Source organism: Hermetia illucens, chromosome 4 (assembly GCF_905115235.1).
Source record: "Hermetia illucens chromosome 4, iHerIll2.2.curated.20191125, whole genome shotgun sequence".
NCBI classification, from domain to species: Eukaryota; Metazoa; Arthropoda; class Insecta; order Diptera; family Stratiomyidae; genus Hermetia; species Hermetia illucens.
The window spans coordinates 99786024-99811824 of NC_051852.1; the positions used below are offsets into that span (position 1 = coordinate 99786024).

Genomic DNA, 25801 nt, shown 5'->3' on the forward strand with positions numbered 1-25801 from the left:
AGTGCTGCTTCGTGACCTAGTCACCTTCCCGTAACTGTGATGGGCTTGCCTTTGAAAATGTGCAAAGTAAATTCACCCGTTCCCTCGTCTTTAAGAAAAGCTTCCTTCGTGTGGCCTACTCTTCCCGCCTCCGCTTTCTGAACTTCCCATTCCTACAATAGCGTAGATCCTACTTGGATTTATGCACATTTTGAGGGTTTTACGTAAAACAAAACCTTATTAAAATGGGTTTACTGTCTATCTGTCTATATATGTCTGTCTGCCTGTCCGTCACACGCATTTTTCGCGGAGACAGTTATAGCGATTTATACCAAATTTTGTGGAAAGATGGGAATTGTCTATTCTACATCGAATTTATGGGGAAGAGGGGGTGGGGGTGGTCCCCTTACATTCAAAAGGGGGTTGTAATTTTTTTTCATCAAATATAGTCATGTGGAATACCAGATGAAAGGTCTCTATTAATTGAAGTAATAAAAACTTGTTGTTTCTTTTTTCGTTGGTGTGGGTATTTATTCTTGCAAATACCGATATTTCGGGAACCACTTGTTCCCTTCATCAGTGCTAACAAGTTTCTCTATTAGTACTTTCAAAAGCCGGTCTTAGTTTTGAGATTTGTTGGAAAGGTGGGCAGTGCGGGGGTCGAAAGTGACCATTTCTTTAACGGACCCATTCTCAGAAACTATCCAACCGAAATATCTGAAAAAAATCAGGCTTGCTACTATTTGTTACCTAGGCTCCGAAATACCCTCCATACCTATATCTATTCAAATAAAGTTAATAGTAGTATATTACTATAATTTTTATTTTAATATAAACAATGTAGGGTATAACATGGAGCATGATTCTACAAAGTTTGGTGGAAATCTCACTATTACTAACAAAGTTATATTAGGTCAAAGTTGTCGCTTCTTTGCAAATTTAAGACTTTGAATGTCAATATCACTTGAATGTGGATATTTGCATATAATATATGCATATTATTCCGTGCTACGTACTAATGGAACAAATGCACACTCAAATGTCTTTATAAAAGTAATACCCAAAACCTTTCATACCTGAAGTGCCTAGCTTCCGGTTTCCCGACTTGTTTAAACTATAACTGATTGACTGCTCCACCGCTAACGGTATCCCCCGCCGTACTGCGTCTTAAAACACACGTAACGGAGACATTTTCAACATGTCCTTCGCAGAGCTCGAAGTCTACTTCCATTCCGCGATTCCTAGGCTTTGCCGAGGTTACAATGCCCAAAAGCTTGGTCCTTCTAATATCTCTTCTTGAGCATAGGATGAGGTTGTTGCTTTCTCCTCCTCCTGAGGACAATAAGTAATTGGAGTTTACTCTGTTTATTGTCCGGTAAATAAATAAATAAATAAACACGATACCTGCACCCTAAATAATAGCCTTGAGCCGATAGAAAACCGTCCGCGTGAAGTGAGGCTAATACAAATGGTGGAGCAATAAAAGAAAAGCGAGGAAATGAAGGAGGACTAGATCGCCAGCTCTGTTCATTAACCCCCACCCAGAAAAACTAAGCACAGATTTATAAGTAATACTACAATGGAGCTCCAAATAGCTTCATATATTAAACAGATATTAACTAAGTTATTGTTCACGAAGGTATTTAAGCTGAATAAAATAATATATAGTGACTTTTGTGTTATATTATTTAATTACAGATAATTCTTTGTAATCTTATATCAGATATAATACCCAGAGTACCTTCTTAATTCGGTTGAGGCCAGGTTCAGTAAAAAGAAGGGTCTCTATATTCTGTGATATCTGAGAAACCGTGTGGAACAGTTATTGAGCAAATTTATACATTCGGGAGACAGTTTAGTTTAGTACGTCTTGTTTACTCGAAGAAGAAAGATATAGGCGTCCGTACGTTGATCGGTCTTTTCATGTGTTCATGTTTTGTAAATATTATTGAACATTCTTTTGTAGAAATAAATAAGGGTTTTCGCGCATTTTATATGCAAAATATAGAAGAGGTGAGAAGCTGAATTTGTGAGGAGACATATACAAAACAAAATATTTGGTGTACTAATGTGGATATAAATCTTTTATAGCACATATATTTATGTATTTTTTAGATCATGAGATAGCCACAAATTATTATGTTTTATAGTAAAACTGAAACCGGCGTCGATATACCCGGCTAAATGTACGTGAGGTATGCTCAACGGCGAAGTCACGAACGGTAGCTAGCGTTTTTCTTCAATACCCTTGGTATTTCCTTTCTTGGTGCTCACTTCGTTTATTAAAAAAAAATAATAAAACAAAATTATTCTTAAAAAACAACCAGTGGGGACATTATTTTTTTGTGTTACTGCGTTAACGTCGATAATTCGGTATTTTTTCGTAACGCTGATATTGTGAAATATAGTACTTTTTTTTCTACTTCAAAATTTTCTTGTTTTAAAAAAAATGAAAGAAAATTGTTAATACATAATTCGAATGAAGATTCGAGAGGACTTTAGTCAGTTTTTCCAAGAGCGAAAATAGTTTAACAAATTGTAAGTCGATGGATACCCGGGTGGTAACACAAGAGTTAAACCGGCGGAAAGAAAAACCTATGCGGAAGCCCTGGCAACATTCGCTATAAGATCAACCCCAAAGACAGTGAAGCAGAAATGTCCTTCGTACGGAAAACGATCGGTGGCGTAGTCCCCAATTAATCACGTCGCAAGACAAGTGACATTGGTACGTTCTGTGAGGCAGTCAAAGCACTACTGGGAAAGAAGGCTTTATTTTCTAGACTAGAGCCTATGTCGGCGTGATCGAGGCTCTGCAACCCATTTCAGGCCTTGGCATTCAAAATGTGCTTCCGCTAACCATCTCGAAGCACCAATCGCTGTCTTCCGGGGCTTTCGGGGGTTTCCAGCGGTCGTCCTTCTGTTTTTCATTTGAATGCCCTTTTGGTATCCGAGTATCATCCATACATTGAATGTGACCAGCTCATTGAAACTTCTGAAGTTTGATTAACTTGGATACTTCAGGGTCTTCAAATATTTATTACGACTCATGTTTGTATTTGATTCGCCTTTGGTCGTCTTCTCGTATAGGTCCTATTATTCTCCACAGGACCCTCCTCTCGGACGTATTTACTAGTTTTTTGAAGTTCCATTTTCCAATTCTATATATGCACCCCATATGTTGCTTACATGGTAGTAGCTGTATGTTTCTTTAAGTTTAGAGTAACAAGAAAAATTAGTGAAAATTCACTTGCCAAGATTGGTCTGAACATCAAAGTCGATGGTAAACGACCAAAAGGCAAGCCGAAACAACGGTGGCTTGATAAGCTGGATAGAGATTCAAAAACCTCGAGATTGCATCCAAATCAGGCATTTGATAGGGACAAATGGCGACGATCACGAAATGGGGTGACAGACAGACAAACAGACAGTTAACTAATTTTAGTAATGTTTTGTGTCACACAAAACCTCGAAAAGTAATGAAGCGAATCGGAGACGGTTTTTGAATTTTTTATTTCAAATAGCTAGCTTTATTCAAACACTCTAATTATTTTTTGTTGTTTGTATTAAAGCTAGTCAAAAAAGTATTCACTTCCGCCCAAAGCAGCGTGGATACATAAGAAAGCCCGATATTTGGATACCAGAAAAACTGAAAGAAATTTATTTGACGGCACGTATTCACATTTACGACATGCTGCTGAAACGTCAATAAAATGATCCCTTTTCGAAAGGGATGATAACGGGTGATAACATGTGGATCATTTACAGGAATGTACAAAGTAAACGGTCTTGGGGCCGAAGTGAAGATCCATTTCAAACGACGTCAAAGGCAGAAATTCATGAAAGAAAGGTTATGCTCTCAGTGTGGTGGGATTGGTAGAATGTGATATTTTTCGAGCTCCTACTATGGAACCGAGTATTGTCGGAAATTGGACAGTTTGAGCGCATGCCTTATCTAGAAACCCGTGAAGTTCGTCAACCGTAAAGAATTTGTGTTTGTGACAGGTCCCGCGACAGGCCGACCAAGAAAATGCATACAATGTCGTTACAAACATGATGATCGGATTGAGTCACAAGCCTCGGAGAAATGCTAGGGCGTCCACCTCAGTCGACGCGGCAGGACGGGCCCCGGTCCTGTCGAGAAATGGGCAAGGGTTCTTGACGCATGGACGGCGTCAGGACGTAAGCAAGTTAGTCCGAACAAAACAAACAAAGCAAATACGTGTCTGCACGCTAAATGTTGATACCCTAACTGGAAAGACCGAGGAACTCGCAAGAGCCCTTCGGAAAAGGCGCATTGATATCTACGCCCTGCAAGAAACCCGATGGTCTAGTGCCAATAGCTGCAAAATTGAACGCGAATGCGGTAAAAATGGCTATAAACTTCTCTATTTTGGTAACCCACACTTTCAATATGGTGTTGGCATTGCCATCTCAGAGGGTTTCCGTGATGCCATTAAAGAAGTCGAACGATTTGATGATCGGCTGATGAAGCTCAACATTATATCAGCTGATCGCACTATTTACTTTTTCACCGCGTACGCACCACAGACAGGTCGACTTGATGCCGAGAAAGATGCCTTCTGGCAACTTCTCGATGAAAAAACTTGTCACGTGCCTGCTGACGACTATATTATCATTGCCGGCGACCTTAATGGTCATGTGGGTGAAAAGGCAAACGGTAACAGATGCCATGGGGGACAGGGGTTCGGAGCGCTCAATGAGGGTGGCGAGCGTATAATCGATTTTGCGGACACCCATGATCTTGTACTTATGAATACATGGTTCATCAAACGATTGTCTCATCTTCCTACATTTTATAGTGGGAGCAGTAAAACGCAAATCAACTATATTCTCATAAGACACCAACACCAGTGAGGAACACACTGGCCCACCGCGCATTAAATGGTGGTGATTTGGTGAGAAGAAAGGAGAAACAATCTCACTCATACGATTGCCGACCATTTCGAATTTGGAATAATCATGGAATCAAATGAAAGACACGATCCACAGAGCGGTCTCTGCAACCCTCGGGGTCACCAAGCCGGGTAAGCGGTACATCAACCGAGACACTTGGCTTTGGAATAATGATGTTGAAATGAAGGGCCGTGAGAAGAAACGCTTCTACCACAAATTTCTCGACGATAAAACGCTGGCCAAAAATCTCAAATTTATAAGAATTCCAACCGGGAAGCAAAGAAAGCGGTCGTTGTCATCCGAGCGAACCATTACAAAAATCTTTACGATAAACTGGACACTCCGGATGGAGAGAGAGATCTGTATCGACTTGCTAAAAGCCGTAACGAACGTACACAGGATATTCAACACTTCTGTTGCATTAATGACAAGAACGGTACTTTGCTTACCAACCGTCGAGCAGATTTCAGCTGAAGAATTTGCTCATCCTCACTTCCACAATCATTGCCGACATTTGGACCAGATCCACCTGTCAGCGCAACTGAAGTCGAAGAGGCAATAAAACGAATGAAATCGGGGAAGCCACAGGACATGAATCTGTGGCTCAGTGAATTCTTTATTCGGGTTATTCAGGAAGGAAGAACACCATCCGACTGGCAAGAAAGTACCTTTCTTGTTCCAATATGGAAATAGAAAGGTAGCCCAACAGAATGTTCAAATTACCTTCAGATCCGATTACTTTCCCATACCATGAAGATTTTTGAACGCATTCTTGTCAACCGTATTCGCGCAATCGTTGAAATAACCGTGCATCAAGCCAGATTTGTCAAAAACTGCGGAACTGCTGCGCGGTTACTCATGGAGAAACACCATGAGAAGCATCGCCCTCTTTACATTGCCTTTCTGGGTCTAGAGAAGGCGCTTGGCCGTGTGCCATACGAACTCATCTGGTATGCTTTACGACAACCCTTCGTGCGAGAAGAACTCGTGCGCTGGGTTCAATTGCTCTACCACGATCCGAAAAATAAAGTTCGAAGTATGGCGGGTGTCACACGGGATATCCGACTCCAGCGCCCTACACATTGCTTTATGCAGATGATGTTTTCCTAGCATCTGATAGCAAAAATTATCTCGAGCAATTTGTCCAAGAATGGAATGATCGCCTCATGCAACACGGTCTCAGATTGAATTTAAACAAAACTGAATTTTTGACGACCGATTCCCATGAAACAGGCACAATCACTGTCAGCGGCAGTGATCTGCCCAGAACTGAGCGTTTTAAATACCTCGGGTCAACGCTTTCAGCCAATGGAGAACGGCGTTATGAAATTGCCTCACGCATTAATGCAAACTGGATGAAGTGGCGTTCCACAACTGGTGTTCTTTGTGATCTATGTACCAACGAACGTCTCAAATCTAAAATTCACCGCAATGTCGTCCGTTCTCTCTATGGTTTTGAGTGTTGGCCGACTATAAAAGAATGCGGTGATGGAGGCGAAGATATTACGTTGGACTAATGGCGTGACATGATTTAATCACATTCGAAATGAGGATATTCGTGGTCGTTATGGGGTTGCACCGATCGTGGAAAAGTTGGAAGAGAGGCGTCTTCGATGGTATTGTCACGCAATTCGTGTTAACGAGAATTCTTTTGCCAAGATTGGTCTGAACATCGAAGTCGATGGTAAACGACCAAAAAGCAGGCCTAAAAAACGGTGGCTTGATACGCTGGGTGGGGATTTAAAAGCCTCAAGATTGCACCTAGATCAGGCATTCGATAGAGCCAAATGGCGAAACCGATCACGACAAGCCGACCCCGCTTGTGAACGGGACAAAGGCTGAAGAAAAAGAAGAAAGGAGTTGTATTTCATTACGACAATGGAAGACTGCACTCATTTTTTGTGAGTCGTGAAAAAGTATTGGAGCTGCCTCGCCCAGCACACCCACTAGACCTTGCGAAATCAGACTTCCATTTGTTTCGCTCTATTCAAAATCCTTGAATAAATTAGTGCTAAATTCAGATGAGGCGATAAATCGACACCTTCTTCAGTTTTTCGCCAATAAAGACAGATCCTTCCACGAATGAGGAGCTAGGAAACTCATCAAACAGAACGGAAAATATATCAATGATTGACCTTTTTTCGACCCGAGAGTTCAAGACCATAAATGTAGAGTTATATAGATACTTGGTTCATGTATCTGAAATCCATTAAAGTAGATAGAAATGCGGAAAAGCCAATGATCGCTGATTGATCTTTTATACTCTTGTCAAACTATTTAATAAGCTCCAGACTTTCATAATGGTGGATATCTAAACCATTCACGAACCTACCTTCCTACTTTTCAACATACGTACTTTATGAACATATGAAAAACACATGTATGCAACGTAAAATTATCTCACTAGAAATAAACTCATTTAGTGACGAATTGTTTCGCCCGCATCTCTAATCCACATAAATTATGATAAAAGTTCTACACGTGAAATTTCGAAATGTGGTGAAAGTATTAAAACCATAATGCCCATCGGCAGTAATAGTCAGTCTTTGGATTTCCTTTCATGGCTAACATGAAGTTCCTCTATTGCTTACCTGCTTTCCTAGTTGGGATTTTATTGCTTTTACAATTCGGAAGCTGTGGTCCAACCGCTCGTCCTTGCTGTGAAGAGGATGATCATCGAAATTCGAAAATTATGGGATTACTTGGTGTGCTCGCAGGTGTGTTTTGTGTCGTAAATCTTATGGGAAATAAATTGTTTTATTGGTGGAATAAGATCTTTTTGAAAGGTTCCAAAATGTGTTTTGTTTCCGTCGAAATCAACAAATTGTATTGAATTTTTTTTTCAGTTCACCTAAAATTGAGTGCACATTTCGTAATATAACCAAATTAAACAAAGCACTACATTTATGATATTAGTCACAAGACAAACACATTTCATTTCAGGAGACTATTTAACTGGAAAAATCAATTTGCAAACTGCCCAGTACAACTTCTTTGGATCCAAGTTCCCGAAAATCAGTATAGGATTAGGACAAAAAATATATAATACTGCAAATGATGAAAGCGATAAGAAAGGCAAAGACGATTTAATAAAGCCAAGTGAAACGCATATCATAGCTGAAAATAATTTAACAATTACATACGGACGGGAGCAACCAAATTCGAAGCAACCCGAGCACACTGACTCCATGACTAAACCTAACGACTCTATCACCGATCAACAAATTTTGGAAAGGAGACGACCGAAAAGACAAACCACCGATGCAGACGACATTGACTCAGAAAATACAGTTACGGAGGACCCCGTGGCAACTGAGACCGATATAGCAACAGAAACTCCATCGACAAGCACAACGAGTTTACCGCCAACAGACAGTTATGGTCCTCCACCGTCTGGAGTACCTTCATCTGGATACTACCCAGCGTCCTCATCAGCACATACCATTCACCCCTGGAACATAGCATATCCACCGAGTCACACAACTCCACACCCTTCTTATGGGCTACCGTCAATTTCTACCAGCACAAGTTATCTTCCCCAAAACCTTGATTCTTTCGCTAGTTCGCAATCAGATCGCTCATTTGGCTACCCACACATTTATCCCAGTTCATTTTATTATCCTTCGCATCCATACTACCCATCCAATCCATTCTTTCCCCACTATCCATACCATTCGTACTTTAGGCCCAGCTATCCTGATCATACTCGTAATCTTTGGGATTGGGGTACCAAGTATTTCACTCCCATTTATGTCGGAAAGTGGAAGGATAACCAACTATGGAACAAGGGTAGTTTATCGACGAATTTCTTTAAATAAATCTTTTTTTAATTATTCTTGCATCCAGATGGATAACGTCCCTTTTACTTTTTCTTGTTAAGACTTTTGTACAATAGAGGGTCGATATTGTTTCCACACTTTTGTTAAAACTATTGCTTTTCACATAATATTAAAATACATACATAAAAACCATATATGATGTGTAAGTTTTCGTTTTGAAGAGAAAGACTTGGTTCATGTGAAAGTGTCCCAAAAAACATAGCCAAACAATTGTTTGATTTTGGCATACTCCATCGCAAGCTCAGACAATCTAAACATATCCCTATCCATATCCTTAGCCAAAATATTTGCCTACACTTTTATTAAAAGATTGTTTTTTTCAAATTGACCAAATGCCCATCTCGAATCTTACAAGACGTCTGCATATCCTCAAAATATCCTGATAATTATTTAGGCGCCATTCACATAAAAAACCCACAACAGCCTCGGCATTTGAACAAGTCTCGACGATTGCTTTTAGACCACAGAAGTTCCATGGACGACGACCTGCTGCCGATATCAAATTGGTGTGGCGACGATCTCATTAAAATATCAAACAACCAGGCAAAGGATAATGCAATTTCGGTCTGGAGGAGTATCTCAGGCAATCTTTATGTTTTGGATTGTTTTATTTTATGATAGGTTCCATACCCTTTTATGAACATTTATGAGGTCATTTCATGCGACGATCGATTATCTGACGCACGTGATGCCTTGTTTCTATATCCGGAAGAGGTTTTAAGGAGCCATGATGTGTATGATGATATTTATGAATGGCAATTAGGGTAACTAAGCGACGAGATCTATTGTCTCTGGTTGTGTGCTTTTAGATATTGGCTCATAATTAATTACAACTAACAGAACAGAGGTTCTTCTAATGCTAGATCGGTATAGTTTCCTCACAAAGTATGGAAAGTAGCTCCCATATACAATTAATAGGTCAGAAACGCATTTTTTTTCATAACAAAATTCTAAGCTTATGTGCAGCAAATTCATATTTAAGGAATTCATTAGAGCGAAAAAACAAAAATCAGGATTCCCATCTCGCACTGCATAACGTACTTCCTTATGTGTCTGTAAGCTCCCAAGCATAGCGCCTTGGCCACCATTAAGCGTCGTTCCTATAGGCTCAGGGTCATGCAGCCATATACATATCCAAATTTCAAATCAAAGACGAATTTGCAGTCCTTGGCGTAGGTGACCAAGCATACATATTAGGGACCTCCGTTAACTACACCTAAAATAAGCGTGTTTAGGCAGCCCTTTCTAATGATCCCCATGTCGATGCAGTACCATCAGGACAACCCATCTACGAAAGATACCTAACACGATCCACTTTAAGATAACGCCCGTCATATCAAGCCATTTCCCAGTAAGCGATATTCAATTTGCGATACCTTCTGCGTCGGAAAATAACAGTTGAAAAATCATTGAAACGAAAAAAGCCTAAACAATGTCCCCTCGTGGTGAAATAGCCAGTAGTTCGCTACACAACTAAAAATGTTCAAAACATATAAAGATATAAGCTAGGAAGTTTCGCTGGTATTATTATTATATATTATGTTAAGGGAAGTTACACTGCGTCCTAGAAGAACTATTATGCCCCTTTTACTGGATATAGTGTCCCTATTAACTATAGTATGTCAAGCAAGCCTATAACCGACAGGAATTTTAATATCCTCGCTATTTTCAAGTATTTCAAGTTGGCATCTGATCTGGCGGTTTCGTCAACCTCCGCACAGAATCTGCAGACAAGGTGATAATTTAGACTACAGTGACCAGTGAGTATTCCCACTATGATCAGGAAGTTATGCTTGGTGAAGTTTAAACAATCCTTTGAGCGCTTGGGTTCGTATCCCCCCTTTGAACAATTTGAACTGCTCCATTCCCGGTTCTGGCGTTCCTCTTCATTTTTCAACGACGTAGCCAAGAACCCATTTCCGATATCACAGAAAGGTTTTTCTGGTCCCTGCTCTTTTTCTGTCCAGCTCGTCCGCCACCTCATTGGTTTCTAATCCAATACGGCCTGGAACCCTGAGTATCCAGACCTTATTATGCGAACTAAGCGTGTTCAGCCTACCAAGGCATTTCTTTACCAGTTGAAGTTAACCTTGTTGGACCTGAATGGCTGCCGCTCAGAATAACAGCGCTCTGCCCCCTATAATTCCTTTGGAGGTTGAAGGAGGCGCATCTGTCTATGGCGGAAATTCCCTGGAATATACTAGAGTGCTTACCCGTCGGTTCCAAGTACGTTTTCCTTGGACCAATGACTCCAGCGCCTGCTCCCTATGCTATGAGGGATCCGTCAGTGTACCAGGTAATCAGTTGCTGGTTTAAACCGTATTGCCATTGCCACGCTCTCAAAGTTTGCCTGTTATAACAACGCACCACCTAGAAAAAATATCCTCACTGATACTCCCAGCGATTCTGAACACCGCGCTCTTTGCCTGCATCTGCGTGTGAAGATGGGGAGCAGTTAATCCCTGAAGAACATTCAGGGATGAATTGGGCATATCCTCATTGTTCCACCGATACTCACAGAAGCCAGTCTTTGAAATTAATGTAACTCCTTGGCTGTTGTGCTGAGTTCAGTTCTTTCTGCCCCGGTTATCGTCCCATAGTTAGTCATTATTAAAGTGGTATTTTCGGGATGTAATCCCCACCAACAAGTCATCAGCGCCATTGTAGCTTTCCAATATGCGTATTCGCTAATGGGTTTCAGGTGATCAAGTTTACGCTTCCTGCTGAATGCTACTATGGTGTCGTTGGCACTCTTAGAAGTGGCCTTAAGATGATTTTTAGGCCTTTCTGGAATAGCGCCGGGACGATGCCACCTACTCCGAGTGCTTTCAGTGGTTTAAAATTTCCCACTAGCAGCCTTAATGCAAGCTTCCGGGGATATCGCTTTTGGTAGTTTCGAGTTCTCCTTCTCTTCAATATTGGGCTGTGAGAAATATTCTGCCTCCCCTGCGAGGTGGGACCCCGGGGAATAAGTTCTGAGAAGCAGATGTACTCTGTCATTCTCTTTCTCAGTAAACATCCCATTTTCCTGCTTCAGACAAACAGAAGATATTGCCCTGTCTTTGGTTTTTTCTATGTACAGCCTGGTTGCTTCTGGAGTTTCTCTTTCTCTTCACAGAATAGCCTGAAGTTGCTCCGTTTGCCTTCGCGTTGTTACACTCAGTCAGTGCATTTTTGTACCTCGGCCAGTTTGGAAACCAAACTTTACTGGGGGGAGCTGCAGCTCCGAGCCCTCAGACCTTTAGATTTGCCCTTAATATCGGGTCTGATTACTTTGTGATCCGACAAAGAGGACTTATCCAACATCCTCCAATTGTTCACCAGTCCGTTCATCAGAATATTCCTCAGGAATGTTCCTTCAAAAAGGAACTCACTTTTCCGATTAGTGTCGCTGTTTCCCCAAATTTCGTGACGGGCGGTGGTATTGCAACCGAGGAAAAGTGGTAGCGCCTGTTTCTCGCAGATCTTCGCCAGTCTAGTGACTGGTTCCGGTGGGATGCAGATGTCTCCTCCTGAGAAGTAACCATGCGCCACCACTGCCTTCAGAGTTCTCCCTCGGGTTCCAGTGAAACTTAGATAGGTCAGTCAGAAACTTTGAAAGACATACCTATTTTGAATTACGTTTAAAAATTATGCAAGCTCTTAGTTTTTCATAAGAGAAGTTTCAAACTGTCTGTATTCCTTCCTCAATCACCAATCAATCAATCAATCTAAATCAAATCAAAAAATCAAATCCGGGGAAGCTGGGAATATTTGTGGACATTGTTTCTATTTTTATGGCCTAGGGATAGAAACCTAGGGCCTAGGGCAGGGTAGAAACTTTAAAGGCTGCGTCTCATGGACATCAGAGGTTGGAGAAATATCGACTGAGAATGTGATTCATTGTGGATCATCCCTCTCGATTGCGATGGTTTTTACTTTGCCGTTGTTAAGTGAATGAGAGCCGGGTAAGATAACTTTTACCAATAACAAGATATGATCCTGGATCCTTTACATTTGGTTCACCTAGTTTCTTTCTTAAGGTTTTGTGGAAAACAATCGGTTTATTAAAATCAAAAAACTAAAAATGACTAACGGTTTCGTCCAGGGGAGAGGCAACTATTCAAATGCTGCCTCGCCTCTGTCCTGTGAGCAGCATGACCGAAAGTAGCAACAGGTGGAAAAACGCTCATTTATATCACCGCAAAAACACGACAAGGTTGCGAATTATATTGAACTAAACCGCCAGTTGTTTCAGTCTAAGCTAGACTAAAGCTGGGTAGTTGTTTAGGATATGTGCGATCCTGTTGGACCGGACCAAATGGCGGCTTAGACTAGCTAGGTTTAGATTGATGTTACAAAGGTGGCTCGTATATAGGAGGAGTTGTTTTTCGGTAGGGAGTACTGCGAAAAGTATCAATTTCCAAATAGTCTGCACTGTACGGTTTACTTATAGCAGAAATCATCCGGGAAAAAGATGCAGAAGTTGAGAGTGCGTATCGCTACACATATCCTCCGAATTAGTTTAATGTATTGACGAACCACGCAGTCGATTGTATCATTAGATAATCTCCAGTTCGAGGGGACACTCTGTATTTGAGAGATTGATTTATCAGTCATTATTGACCCCCACGATTTCCAGGGGATGATAGCAACCAAAGGTGAATGGACCGATCACAGAGTTGGATTACCATCATAGTTTCAAAGAATGGGAAGGTGTTAGGATTTCGAATTATGTTGATGTATATGTGGTGCCAAGACTTCCTCTTGGGGGCCCCAGGCCCTTTTATGCCTTGACAAATATTCCTGAAAGAATACGCGAATACTTTCTAGAAAACTGTGTTGATATCGGAACCTCTTATCGACAGTGGAGCATCTGTTACCAAGTAGTCGAACTAAATATTTGTCCTACTCATATGCAATTTTCCTCGCTAATTGCCAGTACTGAGCATGTGACGCTTATTTTTCTAAGTGCGTTCCCATCATGCTGTCACAACGGTCATCGTTCAAATCTCATTGGTAGCCGTTCAAATTTGATTTAGATCTGCGTAGTTAGTGCAACCAGGTTTCACACGAAGGTACTAGTTTTGTGATTTGTACCCTGCAATGCTCAATTCTAGATTGTGCCTACCAGTCTGACTGCTACAGAGTTAATGTTCAACTCAATGATACTAATATTCATGGTCGGATGCTAGTAAATTACATTTACACAAACCACTGGGATCCCCCGGCGAACAGATAATGTCTAATGCATCGGCGAAAGGCTGGCCGAGTGAAGGATGATATTGAAATGACACAGTTGAAGAAGTGGTGCTGACCCAGAATGGGGGATCCTCAGCATAACCATATGCAGTTAGGGCACTTTCGGTAGTTGTTAGGGAGGTGTCAGGCCTGTGTGCCATAATAATATCAGGCCAGCGTACTACAATAATACATCGCAGACAGGTATTGATGAAGGCTTGGAGAACAATCTCAACTTGACTTTGGTGTTGAGATAACTGCATTTCCAGATTTTATACAAGGTATATAAGGGCAATGAAAGCGGATCTAGCCCTGCTAATGAGTCGGGCAACATCTAGTTAGGTGCTCCCGTTGGCAGGGGACATACTTCCTAGATGTGTAAAACGCTCCTATTAAAGTATATAGGGAGAGGACGATGACCTCTCAGATTGAGAGCCTTGATTTTGTTCGTCTTTATCTTCAGTCCAATTCTAATTGCCTCTCTTTCCAAATCCAAACCCATTTTCCCAAAGTTTATGAACCGGTCACTACAGCAGATATCATCGGCTTAATTAAAGTGTTTGAGCAAAGATGTCAAAGCCTATTGAATTTCTCAACGCCCTCCGGACAAGGCAACATGAAGAATGTTGAGTTACTCCCACTGTCGAGCTAGACATCGACAGTTATCTATATTGAACTTGCCGGATGCAACATGCTAATGAACGAAAGCGGCCATCAGATAGTGATCCCTATCGAGGCCGATGTCAGTGCCTCTCTTGTGGCCACATCCAGGAAACAACTCCTGAATCTACTGCTGATCGCGAAGTGGTTAATCTGATTGTTCGTGCGGTATCGGTCAATTGAAACCCAGCTGGCAGGCTGTATGCTCAAACATTGTCCCATCAATGACGAGGTGATGGAGGCGACAGAAATTCATTAACCTCCCACCATTGTTATTACGATCGCCAAGACCAAATTTCCCCATCACATATCCGACCAAAGTATTTTCAGAGCCTCTCTTGACATTCAGATCTCCCATCACGATCAAAGTGTCACCTTTAGGAAGCCTCCCCTGAACTGCTTGTAATAGTTCGTAGAAAGTATCCTTCTCCACTAAATATATACAATTGCGGTGTTCCTTTACTTAGATCGGAATGTTGCAGTTAGGATCCTGCCAAAAACTGGCTTCCAGGTCAAGAGAGTGCGGCCGTCCGAAATATTCGCGTCTGCTACCACTTTTCTTTCTTCAGTACAAAAGCACATTGCCATAGGTGCGGCAAGAATAAGAGTACTCTCCAGAATTCCATCATTTTACTTCGCTTAGGCCCGGAATGTCCAGTTTAATTATTGGGATTCTTGCTTAGGTTGAAGAAAGTGGGTATTCTGAGGACCCACGCTAACGTTATCGAAGAGCATGCGCAAATTCTAAAAACCAATCACAGTCACAGTTTCAATAGCCAAAGATCAGTCTATATCAGAGGCGTTGACGTTTCAAGGATCAAGTCAGCCTTTTTCAAGGATCAAGTCAGCCTTTTTCAAGGATCAAGTCAGCCTTTTTCAAGCACATCACCACCCTCTACCATATTCGAAATCCACTGTTGTACCCCCGACATCCTTTCAAACAGCCCTCTGTATAAATGTCTTCCAACAGTATTTATGAGACTTTGGTCGATGTTCAGAGTGGAATCCTTTAATAATATCTTCAAGCACTAATGATGACATTTCAGAGGATATTCGGCAAACCTCCGTTGGGTTATTTGTCATCTGTCGTCAGGAAGCTCTTGAATCTACCTCTTACTCCCCTTATATCTATAATCTACTCGTATATGCCCCAATCACAACATTCTTTTCACACGTAAGTGAAAAGGTTACTGAACAATCTATTCTTCCCCGTTATCTTGACATCAGCTATCCATAGCATTAACCCTTTTCAAATTTACAGATCTTGAAAGAACCCAACAAATTTTTATTTGTATTGCATGGAATAAATATCAATAATATTCAATAGTGTAATATTTTTTTCTCAATCCACCCATGTTTGGTATTCAGCAAACACAGTCTAGTCCTTAGAGAGGAAACCACACTAAAGAGGTGATCAAATCATTGAATGGCATTCAATTTTCCTTTCATCTGGTGCCAAAATAAATTCGGAAATTTATGACATCTATTCAACCGGCAGGCGAAAGGCGCCACATGCCATAAACCTCAGCTCAATTTCATTAATAGGACAAACAAGAAAGGAGTCATTTACGAACATCTGCCGAAGTGACCGACCTGCAAACAGGCAAAATTTACATAACGAGCTGCTTTCAAATTCGTAACCAGTGAATTATTTATGATCGTACAATAAGACTATTTGCAAAATAAAGTTAGCTTTGCAAAAACACACACACATAAACTTCGTTTTCAAGCAGTCGCACTCTTTTCAAATCATAATCCTTTATAGGAACTACATGCCAGTCTGGACTTATCTCCCAAATGTGTGTCTACATAAATGGATTTGATATTATCCATCGATAACAACCTTAAAATCAGGCACCTGTTAATCATCCACAAAGCCGTATTAGTGCTAATTAAAATAGGACCCAAACCCTATTACCTGGTGGCATGTGGGTTCCGTAGGATATCGGTCGTCTGGGCCCCGATTACGTCTACGTCGACATCCGTACACTCCGACGGCGATTCGATTCAGAAACTACTTGACAGTGGCGACTAAGTGCTGACGGGCGTCTATAAGTTGAGTCTGGAAGACACCATGCCTTCTATATAAAGATCGGTGAAGACACTTGGAATATAGCATTCATTTCAAATCCCTGAGAGAGTCAATATCGAAAATGAGAACACACGGAACGATCCTTACAGTTCTTCTAATACTTACCGAAGCAAGTGGTTTATACCTGAAACAGGAGCATAGAAACCAAAACGCTGATCAACTGATTCGATCTTGGAACAGTTTCATCGATAAACTGTGGATGCCATCGAGCCGCAAGGCACAAGGTCAGTACAATTTTATTTATGAATTTTCATTATCATCTATTTTCAACAGTTCATTGCATTTCAATTGGATTTAGTTTGTATCAGAAACTCATCTTTTTCAATCTTTTTCGTTTCAGAGGGCAGATATAAACGTATGGATGTATTCAACGAATACGAGGCCCTTACAATGATACCAACCATCATCAAGTTATACAAGAAGGACCTTCTACTCGAATCAGAGAAAAATATCATATCAGATGTCTACGGAAGTCTTTGGTCTATCATCGAGGAGGAAGTGCACCGCAAACCCCAGACCAAAGTAAACCCAGTCTTGAAAACGATTTTCGATCTTTTGGAATTCCTGAGATCGAAACAACCAATCCTTGGGAGCGACACTGACCAAAACACAGTGCGAATGGTGCCTAAGTCAGCATTTCGCAAACTCAACATTCGAAAGTTCCAAAATGATAGTCCTTCACAAAGGCTATTGAATTTAATGGCCAATTTGATACGAGCTACATCAACTGCAACCCAATATAATGTTCAGCAGAAATCATCCAGACGGATCCTTAGATCCGCACCTGCACCCAAGGTTCATCTTAACCTAGAGCTATCAGACATCCCAATAACTCAGGTCTCACGAACAACGCGGCACGCGCTTAGACCAACGGAGGAAGACGATCTTACTGCCGCCCGTATGGACGCAACATTACTGAAGTTACTTGACGGCGAAGCTCAAACGGAATCCTTTGAAGCCTACGATGATTATGGCCAGCCTCTGCAGGAGAATTATTTTGAAGTTGACGAGAAACCTTACGATTACGCCTTCGATGACCACAGCGATTATAATATGTTCAGGCCGAGTTCATATTCCAGGTCGAGCTACGAAAACAATTCCATCGCTGACTTGCTTAAGATGATGGCACGCGATCGAGTGCGAAGTAAGAAGTTAAATAGAAGGATTGGATTTCGGCATTAGGATTCTGCTAAGAACAGTTTGTTAACATACCCAAACTTAAAAATAGTATGTCTAGTGATAATAGAAACGGTGCAATATTTGGTTTAGATTTTAAGATAGTCCCCTTAAATTGTATGTATTAGTTTAGTGCCTGTAAAAATATAATTCGAAAATTAGAAGTGTCAACTTTAATTGACTGGGATAGCCATAATCTTGTGGCCACAATAGTTGAGTCATGCCAATTCCAAATGGTACTGCTGATTGAAAGGATATGGAACTTTCCACAAGATTTAAACGTGAAGGAGCATATTAAGTACTTGTTTACATAGAGGACAACATCAGAATAGTTCAGTGGTTGTAATGGGAGGAGGAGGTGGTTCAAATCTCGCTGACAGCAAAAGGATTTGTGTCATACTCTGGATGTCGGCCATCAGTTGATTCACCTGAAAATGGGTCGAATTAGGGTGACATTGATGAGCACAATGTTTACCCCATTGCCTCCTACTGTACCCTTACGGTCTGGAAATTAAATACTCCAACACCCTTAAAGACCTAAGATCAAGTCAGAGTATTACGCCATAGATTATCATTACTATTACTAGAGTTCCAAGTTAGGAAATGTGCTATAATTCTGGACTTAGTTCTGTTCAAATATCTTGCACTTCAGTTTCAAAGTTCATTCAACAGATCGGAAACTAATCTAGTCCTTGGTAAGTTCTAAGTTGGTTAAGCTTCAAGTTCTCAATTTGTTGATCCTGTTTCAAGACCTGGCCCTCATTTGTTGAAAACAAAACCTTATTAAAATCTGAGAAACCGCCCCACCATATAATTAAATAATTGCATCCCAATTCTCCAGGCACCCAAGCACTTTGCTAATTTGACATCCCTGTGCTACTCTCTCTCCCAATGTCTCCTCTAGATTCTTCCTTTCCTCTGCGAATCTAGGACAATCGAAGTATATATGCTCCAGGCCCTCCGGAATACCGTCGCAGCTGGGACAGTGAGGTGAGATGTCCAGTTTAAACCTACAGAGGTGTTTATGGCATGTCCCGTGAGAAACTGCATGTGATCATAGTTTATCTCACCATCCGTACTCTGCCCCCCCGCCTTGATGTCGGAAATCAATCTGTGGCCCATCAACCCTTTTCCAGCTGCTTTCACCTTTATTGACACCTTCTTAATGATTTCTCCCTTTCGGCGTTTTTAAGGTGCCGATCAGAGGAAGATCCGGGTCCATTATAGATGCGCGCCATCTCATCCACCAAACTCTGAAACCGTTCTAAAACCGCAGCTCACTCTTAAGACCATCTTTCTATAAACCTCGCTCATCTTTTGGGGATTGCCTGTGGCATGCAGCCCAGTCGCCCAAACTGCGTAGAGCAGTATAGAGTTCACCACTCTAGCTATAAGCATCCTATGCGTGCATCGCGGGCCCCAAACATTTCGCATCATCCTAATATTGGATACCTTAATGCAAACATGTTATAAATGCTACTATTGTGGCCTCGCTAGTAACTGGGAGGCCATCATTATTCGTGATGTTCCACAATAGCTGTCCCAGTACAGATTCCTGTGTAACCCCCGCCAAGGCAATGTATTTTCTGGGTCCATTGTCTGTACCATATTAGAGCTTTCTACATGTTAAATAGTGGTCGACAAGCACAGTTAAGTAACTGGGTGTACCAATCGCCGTCAAAAACCTTCTTATAAAGTTCTAAATGACCAAGTTGAATGCATTTTGTACGTCAAGGATAATCACTGCGAAATACTTGGTAGTGCCACTTTTTCCGTGCATCGTATTTTTAGCTAAGTTTCAAAACTTCAGCAATTTGTTGGCGTCGAGGTTGATCTGGCCGAAATGTCGGTCTGATAGACCTCCCTGACTCTGTACAGCCGGGATCAATCTGTTATGCATTATTCACCCCAGCATTTTCACCATAGTATCCAATAGACATATAAGTCTGTAGGAAGATAATTCACCAGGAGGCTTACCAAATTTAGGTAACAACACCAGGTTTTAGCGTTATCAAATCCCAAGAAACATCCCATCCACCAAGCACGGATCGAACAACTCGACAAATATGTCTGGCCTCGACTTAACAGCCAGCTTAAGTCCCTTGTTTTGTATATCGTCCAGGCCCCTTGCTTCGTTGTCTCCCAGCCTACAGCAAATCCCCTGTACTTCTTTCGTCGTTACTGGGGGGATTACAACCTCAACTAAAGGTGTCTGGAGACTGTAACTGCTGGCACTCTCCTGAGGAAACAAACCCTGAACAATTTTCAGTAGGAGATCGAGACATGTAATTTGCGGAGCTGCCCGACCTTTGAATCTCTCCATTACAACTGTGTAGGCGCTTCTGCATGGGTTCATATCCGCTGGTGTGTAGAGTTGTTTGAAGCAATCCCTCATGATTCGTTGTCTAACTAGCTTCAAGTATCTTTTAGCTTCCTTATAGACATGCTGCTTTACTTTCTGATCAATCCTACCCATTGTTCTCTGGGCTCCTGGTCTGGCCCGATGACACACCGACTGTGTGAGCAGGTCTTGATGATCCTACAATGATTGAAGCTGATTTGGGTCAACCTAAATTTCCTCACTGCATTTACTGTCTTTTTTATATGCCTGTCTAGAATTTCCTTTCCATCGCACAACATCCACTACGGATCCTTGTTACATTCCCGGGCAATATGACCCGTTTCCTTACATCATCTGCATCGGTCAGACCGATCAATCGTACTTGTGCATTTCCTCGTCAAATGTCCGTACAAGAAGGACTTGAAGCTTCTCTTCAGAGAGATTTGCTTTCTAAAGCCCGCCGGAAGAGTCTGCATTTGCTCGCGGCCATATTGTGGATGGGATGCATTTCTGTCAGTTTTGACTATCCAGCCGACCGGTGATCGAATGAAAAATGTTTTGCCAAACGACCAGGCATGTTTGTTTAGAATGTGAACGAGGATTTCATACTCTACAGAGTGTGATTTTTGATAAATGCACACACACAAAAATATCTCTAATTCTCGTATCAAGGCCTGCCACATCCAGAGCTGAACTAATGATGTTGTGACTTGTTAGTACGTCGATGATGCTTTCGGTTCAATTGATGGCCGGGTGAAGTGACCTCCTCTAAATACTTGCATTGTATAGCGATATTATGCTTGTTAGCACACACATCAGCACTTTTTACAAGTAAATTGTTTGCTCGGCTGCGGAAGCCTCGGCCTTGCTTCCTTCGAACCTTTTCAGCTTTAGCTATCAGATCCGCTTTTGGTTTACCCGGATCTTGCTTCACTCTTAGTCTGTCTTAGTCCTTGCCTCGGGCTTTTTTTCTCAACTTAAGTCCAACCGTCGCATACCTTTTAATAGGACATCGGCTCTCTTGGCGGCGCTTGTATTTAGGCATTATTTTCCCGCCTACCAAGGTATTTAGACCCCTTCCTCGAAGTGGGCGGTACGCGTTTTGGTTTTTTTTGGAAAGCCACCAGTTTCCGGGAAGTTCGTCTTCATGTTCCCGAACCCGCTTTTTACTCTGCCTAGTTACCACCTGCGTTGACTGCGTTATCGTCGAAGGAGTAATTTTAGGGCCTTCGAATAACGTTAATAATAGTATACAATTATAACATTTTGAAAATTTTCCATAAACCCCCCTGAATTTCTTCCAGAACATTGTGCAGTAATATAAGCTTTAATATGAGCCATCAGAATGAAAAATTTTGTAGAAATTCCACTATTATTAACAAAGGTACAGTAGGTCGAAGTTGCCTTTTTCGGATCCAGTTACTACTACCTAAGAGATAAAATCTCAATAGAATATCAAAGTGAATTATTCTTACATAAAAAACAACAAAACTTTTCATACCTGCTTACGTGTGGGGGAACCCCCTTGAGTTCGCCATACAGCAACGTAATTCGCCGTTTTTGAGAGAGGTGCGTGTAACAAATAGACAAACAAACCTGGAACGTGCTGCCAGATCTTCAACTAGAGGAGGAAAGGTATCCTAAAAGCGGAACTAAAAGTTCAGAAGGGAAAAAACACATGGCTAAAGTACGAACGTCCGCTAGTGTAGCGAAACACAAGGAAAACGAAAACACTGAATGGATCAAACTTGCCAACAAAAAGGCGAAAACAAAATCAAAAGTCCGAATTCGCCAATATTGTCTCTAGTAAAGGCAATCTGTCCTATGAGGAGATACACAAAAGGTTAAAGCTAATTCCGACCTAAGGGAGCTGAGGGGAAATATCAACAGAATCCGAAGAAACCAGAAAGGGGATCTCATGTTTGAGCTGAAAAGATACAGCGCAGGCGAAACTGACTGACTCAAGTCAAAAACTCACTTGGGAGAGAAAATGTAGCAGTACGTGCCCAAAAATACGATGAAATGATATCAAAAGAAAAAATTTGCACTGCCTTGAAGGAACAATTCAAGTTAGAAGAACTTGTGAAGGAGTCAATTATCAGTTTGAGAGAAGTCTATGGCGGCACACAAACGGCCACAATGTGAAGTTGTTGGCAGCCAGTAAATTTTAGATTGGATGGCTAGCCTGCCGTTTGAGAGAACAGATCTCCCTAAAGAGGTATTTTAAAAGTGTCATGTATGGACGCCATGCGTAAGCGGTGAAAAAGATGTGTGGACTGTAATAGGGACCCCAAATGTATTTATGCCCTACGTCCAGTTCCACGACAGTGGAAATCCGCTTCTCCCTAAGACATGACCACCTACCCCCACCGCGGCCCTGCACGCTCTTATCCTTACTGAAGACCATTTCCAAGGACAACCGCCAGGAGATCATGTGAAGACCAGCCGAATTATATAACCTTAAACTGAAGCATAATCAAACCACACCGCCAATAAAAAGGCAACTTATGAAAATATTTTTCGAGGAGTAGATTCGCTGCCGGTTTTAAAAGAATACCTGAAAATTGAGTTAAGAAGAAGTGATAAGCTCTTCAACGGGAGCAATTATGGTGGTTTTACAAAAGTGATTAAGATACTAGAGCCAAAGCTTAGCCCTATGACACTTCTTTTTACCCAGTCAAAAAGTTGAGAAAATACGCTACTGAATTTCTATAATATTCTTCTTTTTCTTTAGCTTTAGTCCCATTCTAAAGCGGGGTCGGCTCTCCTCGACCAAATTATGCCTAATCATAGTACACCTATGATCTGTATCTGGATACAGTTGAGAAGCTCTCAAATCACCATCTAACGTACCAGGCCAATCTTAGCAAACGAGTTCTCATCAGCGCCAATTACATGTCAATGACAGTATCCACAACTAGAGCAAAGCAGTTGCGCTTCCTTAATGAAAACGGACAGAGGCTGGGACGGTTTTATACTTGTTGCATTTCAAACTTTACTCTTCCGATCATTTGTGTCGCGAACGGCTAAAGGCCTTCTCTAAATCCAAAAACACAATGTAAAGCGGCCGATACTTTTCACGATGTTTCTCCATAGGTAACCACGTAGAATCTATTGCGTCAGCATTTGCAATTCTGGACAAACCTGACTTGGTTGGTTATTTGAATGACAGTAATTTGACAATTCTGCTGGACTGTTTTTCTTTACCCATATAAGAACGATCGTGCTCTTTCGCCGGTCAGATTTCGTTCAACGCTCCTCAATAATACGATTGAAGACCTCATTGAACCTAAATCGAAAAAATATAATATGAGTTACCGGCAGAAGGCAAATTGGCACTATGAATCAAAATGGTACAGCAAAGCTGGAATCAATCGAAAACAATAAAACTTAGCCCAATTGTGGTATACCAATAATGGCGAGTAGAAATCAAAGGAATAAGGACGTGGTAGAAACAGGAAACCAAATAACATAGAAGTGTGAATAAAAAATGCTTTATAAAGTGAAGCGAGACCCCGATACTTAATATACAGAAAAACAGGAATAGTTAGTAGAAGTATAGAGTCACGGAGCAAATAAGTTACAGGAAGTGCCAGCCAATTGCCAAGCTGGATAACTGAGGAAAAAGTAAAATCTGGCGCATATATGAGTAAACAATTTAAGCTAGTCCAGAGGACTAGCACGATTTCGTACTTCCAATCTATCCGGCAACCGCCGGAAGAATGTCTAGTATAGTAGAACAGAATAGTTAACCATGACCAGCAGAATTGTGATAACAGGCTCTGCTGCTTATCTACCTTCTGTCCAATTCATTTTATTTTTTTTCTTCGAATATTGAAAAGTCTGAGTTCGCAAAGAGAGACTCCCATGCTAATCAAAAAATATTGCATTCGTTCATTTACTTACTCTTATTATACTCTACCCCTTTGCCTGTTGTTTTTACCACCTGTCTCACCTCAGGGTCATAAGGCATTAATGAGTTTCGCTGACGCGCCAAGAGCCAGGGTAATAAGCGTCTACACAAAGAGGCCCACCCTAATTGCCTAATTTTTGCTACTCGGGAAACCCGATTTGAATGGGCAATACTGGGGATCAACTTACCTGGGAACTGTTTCTTTTCGGGAGATATTAATGACCAAAATTTTTCCTTTAAAAAATCTAATAACATAAAACTTTTATAATTTCCCTTTCATTAAGTGACACGGACTGATACACAAAATACAAAAATTTGGAAGGGAGGAGAATTGATAACGTTACAAATTAAAAACAGCTTCAACAAGTAATTCTAATCGTGAAATGACAAAAGGATCTCTTGTGGTACTAGTCAGCCTCCTCAGGCTTCAACTGAGGGTGGCTGCGATAGACTACTCATCTAGGGTAATGAGCAAATTAAGAGACAGATTGCAATATATACAGGCATTCGAACTCATGTTTCATGGAAGAAACTAGCCCTTTCATCAACGGAATGACTGAAACCCGAAGAAACATTCTATGTAATGAAAATGTATCTAATCTATTCCGCAGAAAGTCAATTGGTGACTCCACCCAAACCACTGCTATTTTTCGAGACTTATTTGGTATTGTAATACGCGAGCACTTCAAGAAAAGAATATTTATCAAAAAGCATTCTAGATCGAAAATAACGTAATTCGATGGATAGAGTAAGGAGACGTCGGGCAACGGTTTCAACACAATTCAAATTTAAAATCCTCAAGCTGTCACGACAGCCTTTATATTCATTCCTTGACGATTTCTTCCCATATCTTATAAAGCAGACATGAACATTGCGAATTTATCAGGTCACTCTGCATCTGACTGCCGTGAAAAGATAGGACCCTCATTTTTGCGTTGTCCACAGGCGACCATTCCAAATTTTTTTCGCTCATCAAAGAATAAAGGCTTGGCGCCACCACAAGAACCCTCCACCCCTTAGAACTCAGTTCATAATTATTCGCGGTCTCCGCAGGGAAACTTGCCCTGAAAAAATTATGGCAAAATCTTCAGTCAGGTTTCCGAGAATTGGTTGAAACTCTCGCTTCTTTTTCTACCATAGATATTGCCTTTATAGACTTTCCGAGCTGGAACATCCTCATCCATACCAATTAAGTGACCCGCCCACCGCAACCTGTTGAGTCGGATTTTATCCACAACGAGACAGTCGCGATATCGCTCATAGATTTCGTCGTTATGTAGGCTAAGGAATCGTCGATCCTCATGTAGGGTGCCAAAAATAATGGAGAATTTTTCTTTCGAACGCGGCCAAGAGTTCACAATTTTTTTTGCTAAGAACCCAAGTTTCCGAAAAATACATAAGGACTGGCAAGATCATAGTCTTGTACAGTAAAAGCTTTACCCTATGGTGAGACGTTTCGAGCGAACAGTTTTTGTAAGCTGAAATAGGCTCTGTGGGCAGCCAACAACCGTGCGTGAATTTTCAACGGTCTCAAAGTTGTAGTCTCCTATCTTTATTATTTTCGTTTGACCAGAGCGATTCGATGTTGTTCGTTATTTGTTCTTTGTCGCTGACGTTTCCACCATGTACTTCGTCTTGCCTTCATTAATGTGCAGCCGGACATCTCG

The 25801-nt window shown here is 41.3% G+C and overlaps 2 protein-coding genes across 2 annotated transcripts; both read left to right on the forward strand.

Annotated features, from left to right (window-relative positions):
• Positions 1 to 7434: 7434 nt before the first annotated feature.
• On the forward strand, positions 7435 to 8864 carry LOC119653809. Its single transcript, XM_038058833.1, has 2 exons — positions 7435 to 7610; positions 7837 to 8864. The coding sequence occupies exons 1-2, from the start codon at positions 7454 to 7456 to the stop codon at positions 8709 to 8711; spliced, it is 1032 nt and encodes a 343-aa protein (XP_037914761.1). The 5' UTR covers positions 7435 to 7453; the 3' UTR covers positions 8712 to 8864.
• A 7805-nt stretch (positions 8865 to 16669) lies between these two features.
• Positions 16670 to 18044, forward strand: LOC119653810. Its single transcript, XM_038058834.1, has 2 exons — positions 16670 to 16928; positions 17045 to 18044. The coding sequence occupies exons 1-2, from the start codon at positions 16766 to 16768 to the stop codon at positions 17884 to 17886; spliced, it is 1005 nt and encodes a 334-aa protein (XP_037914762.1). The 5' UTR covers positions 16670 to 16765; the 3' UTR covers positions 17887 to 18044.
• Positions 18045 to 25801: the final 7757 nt, after the last annotated feature.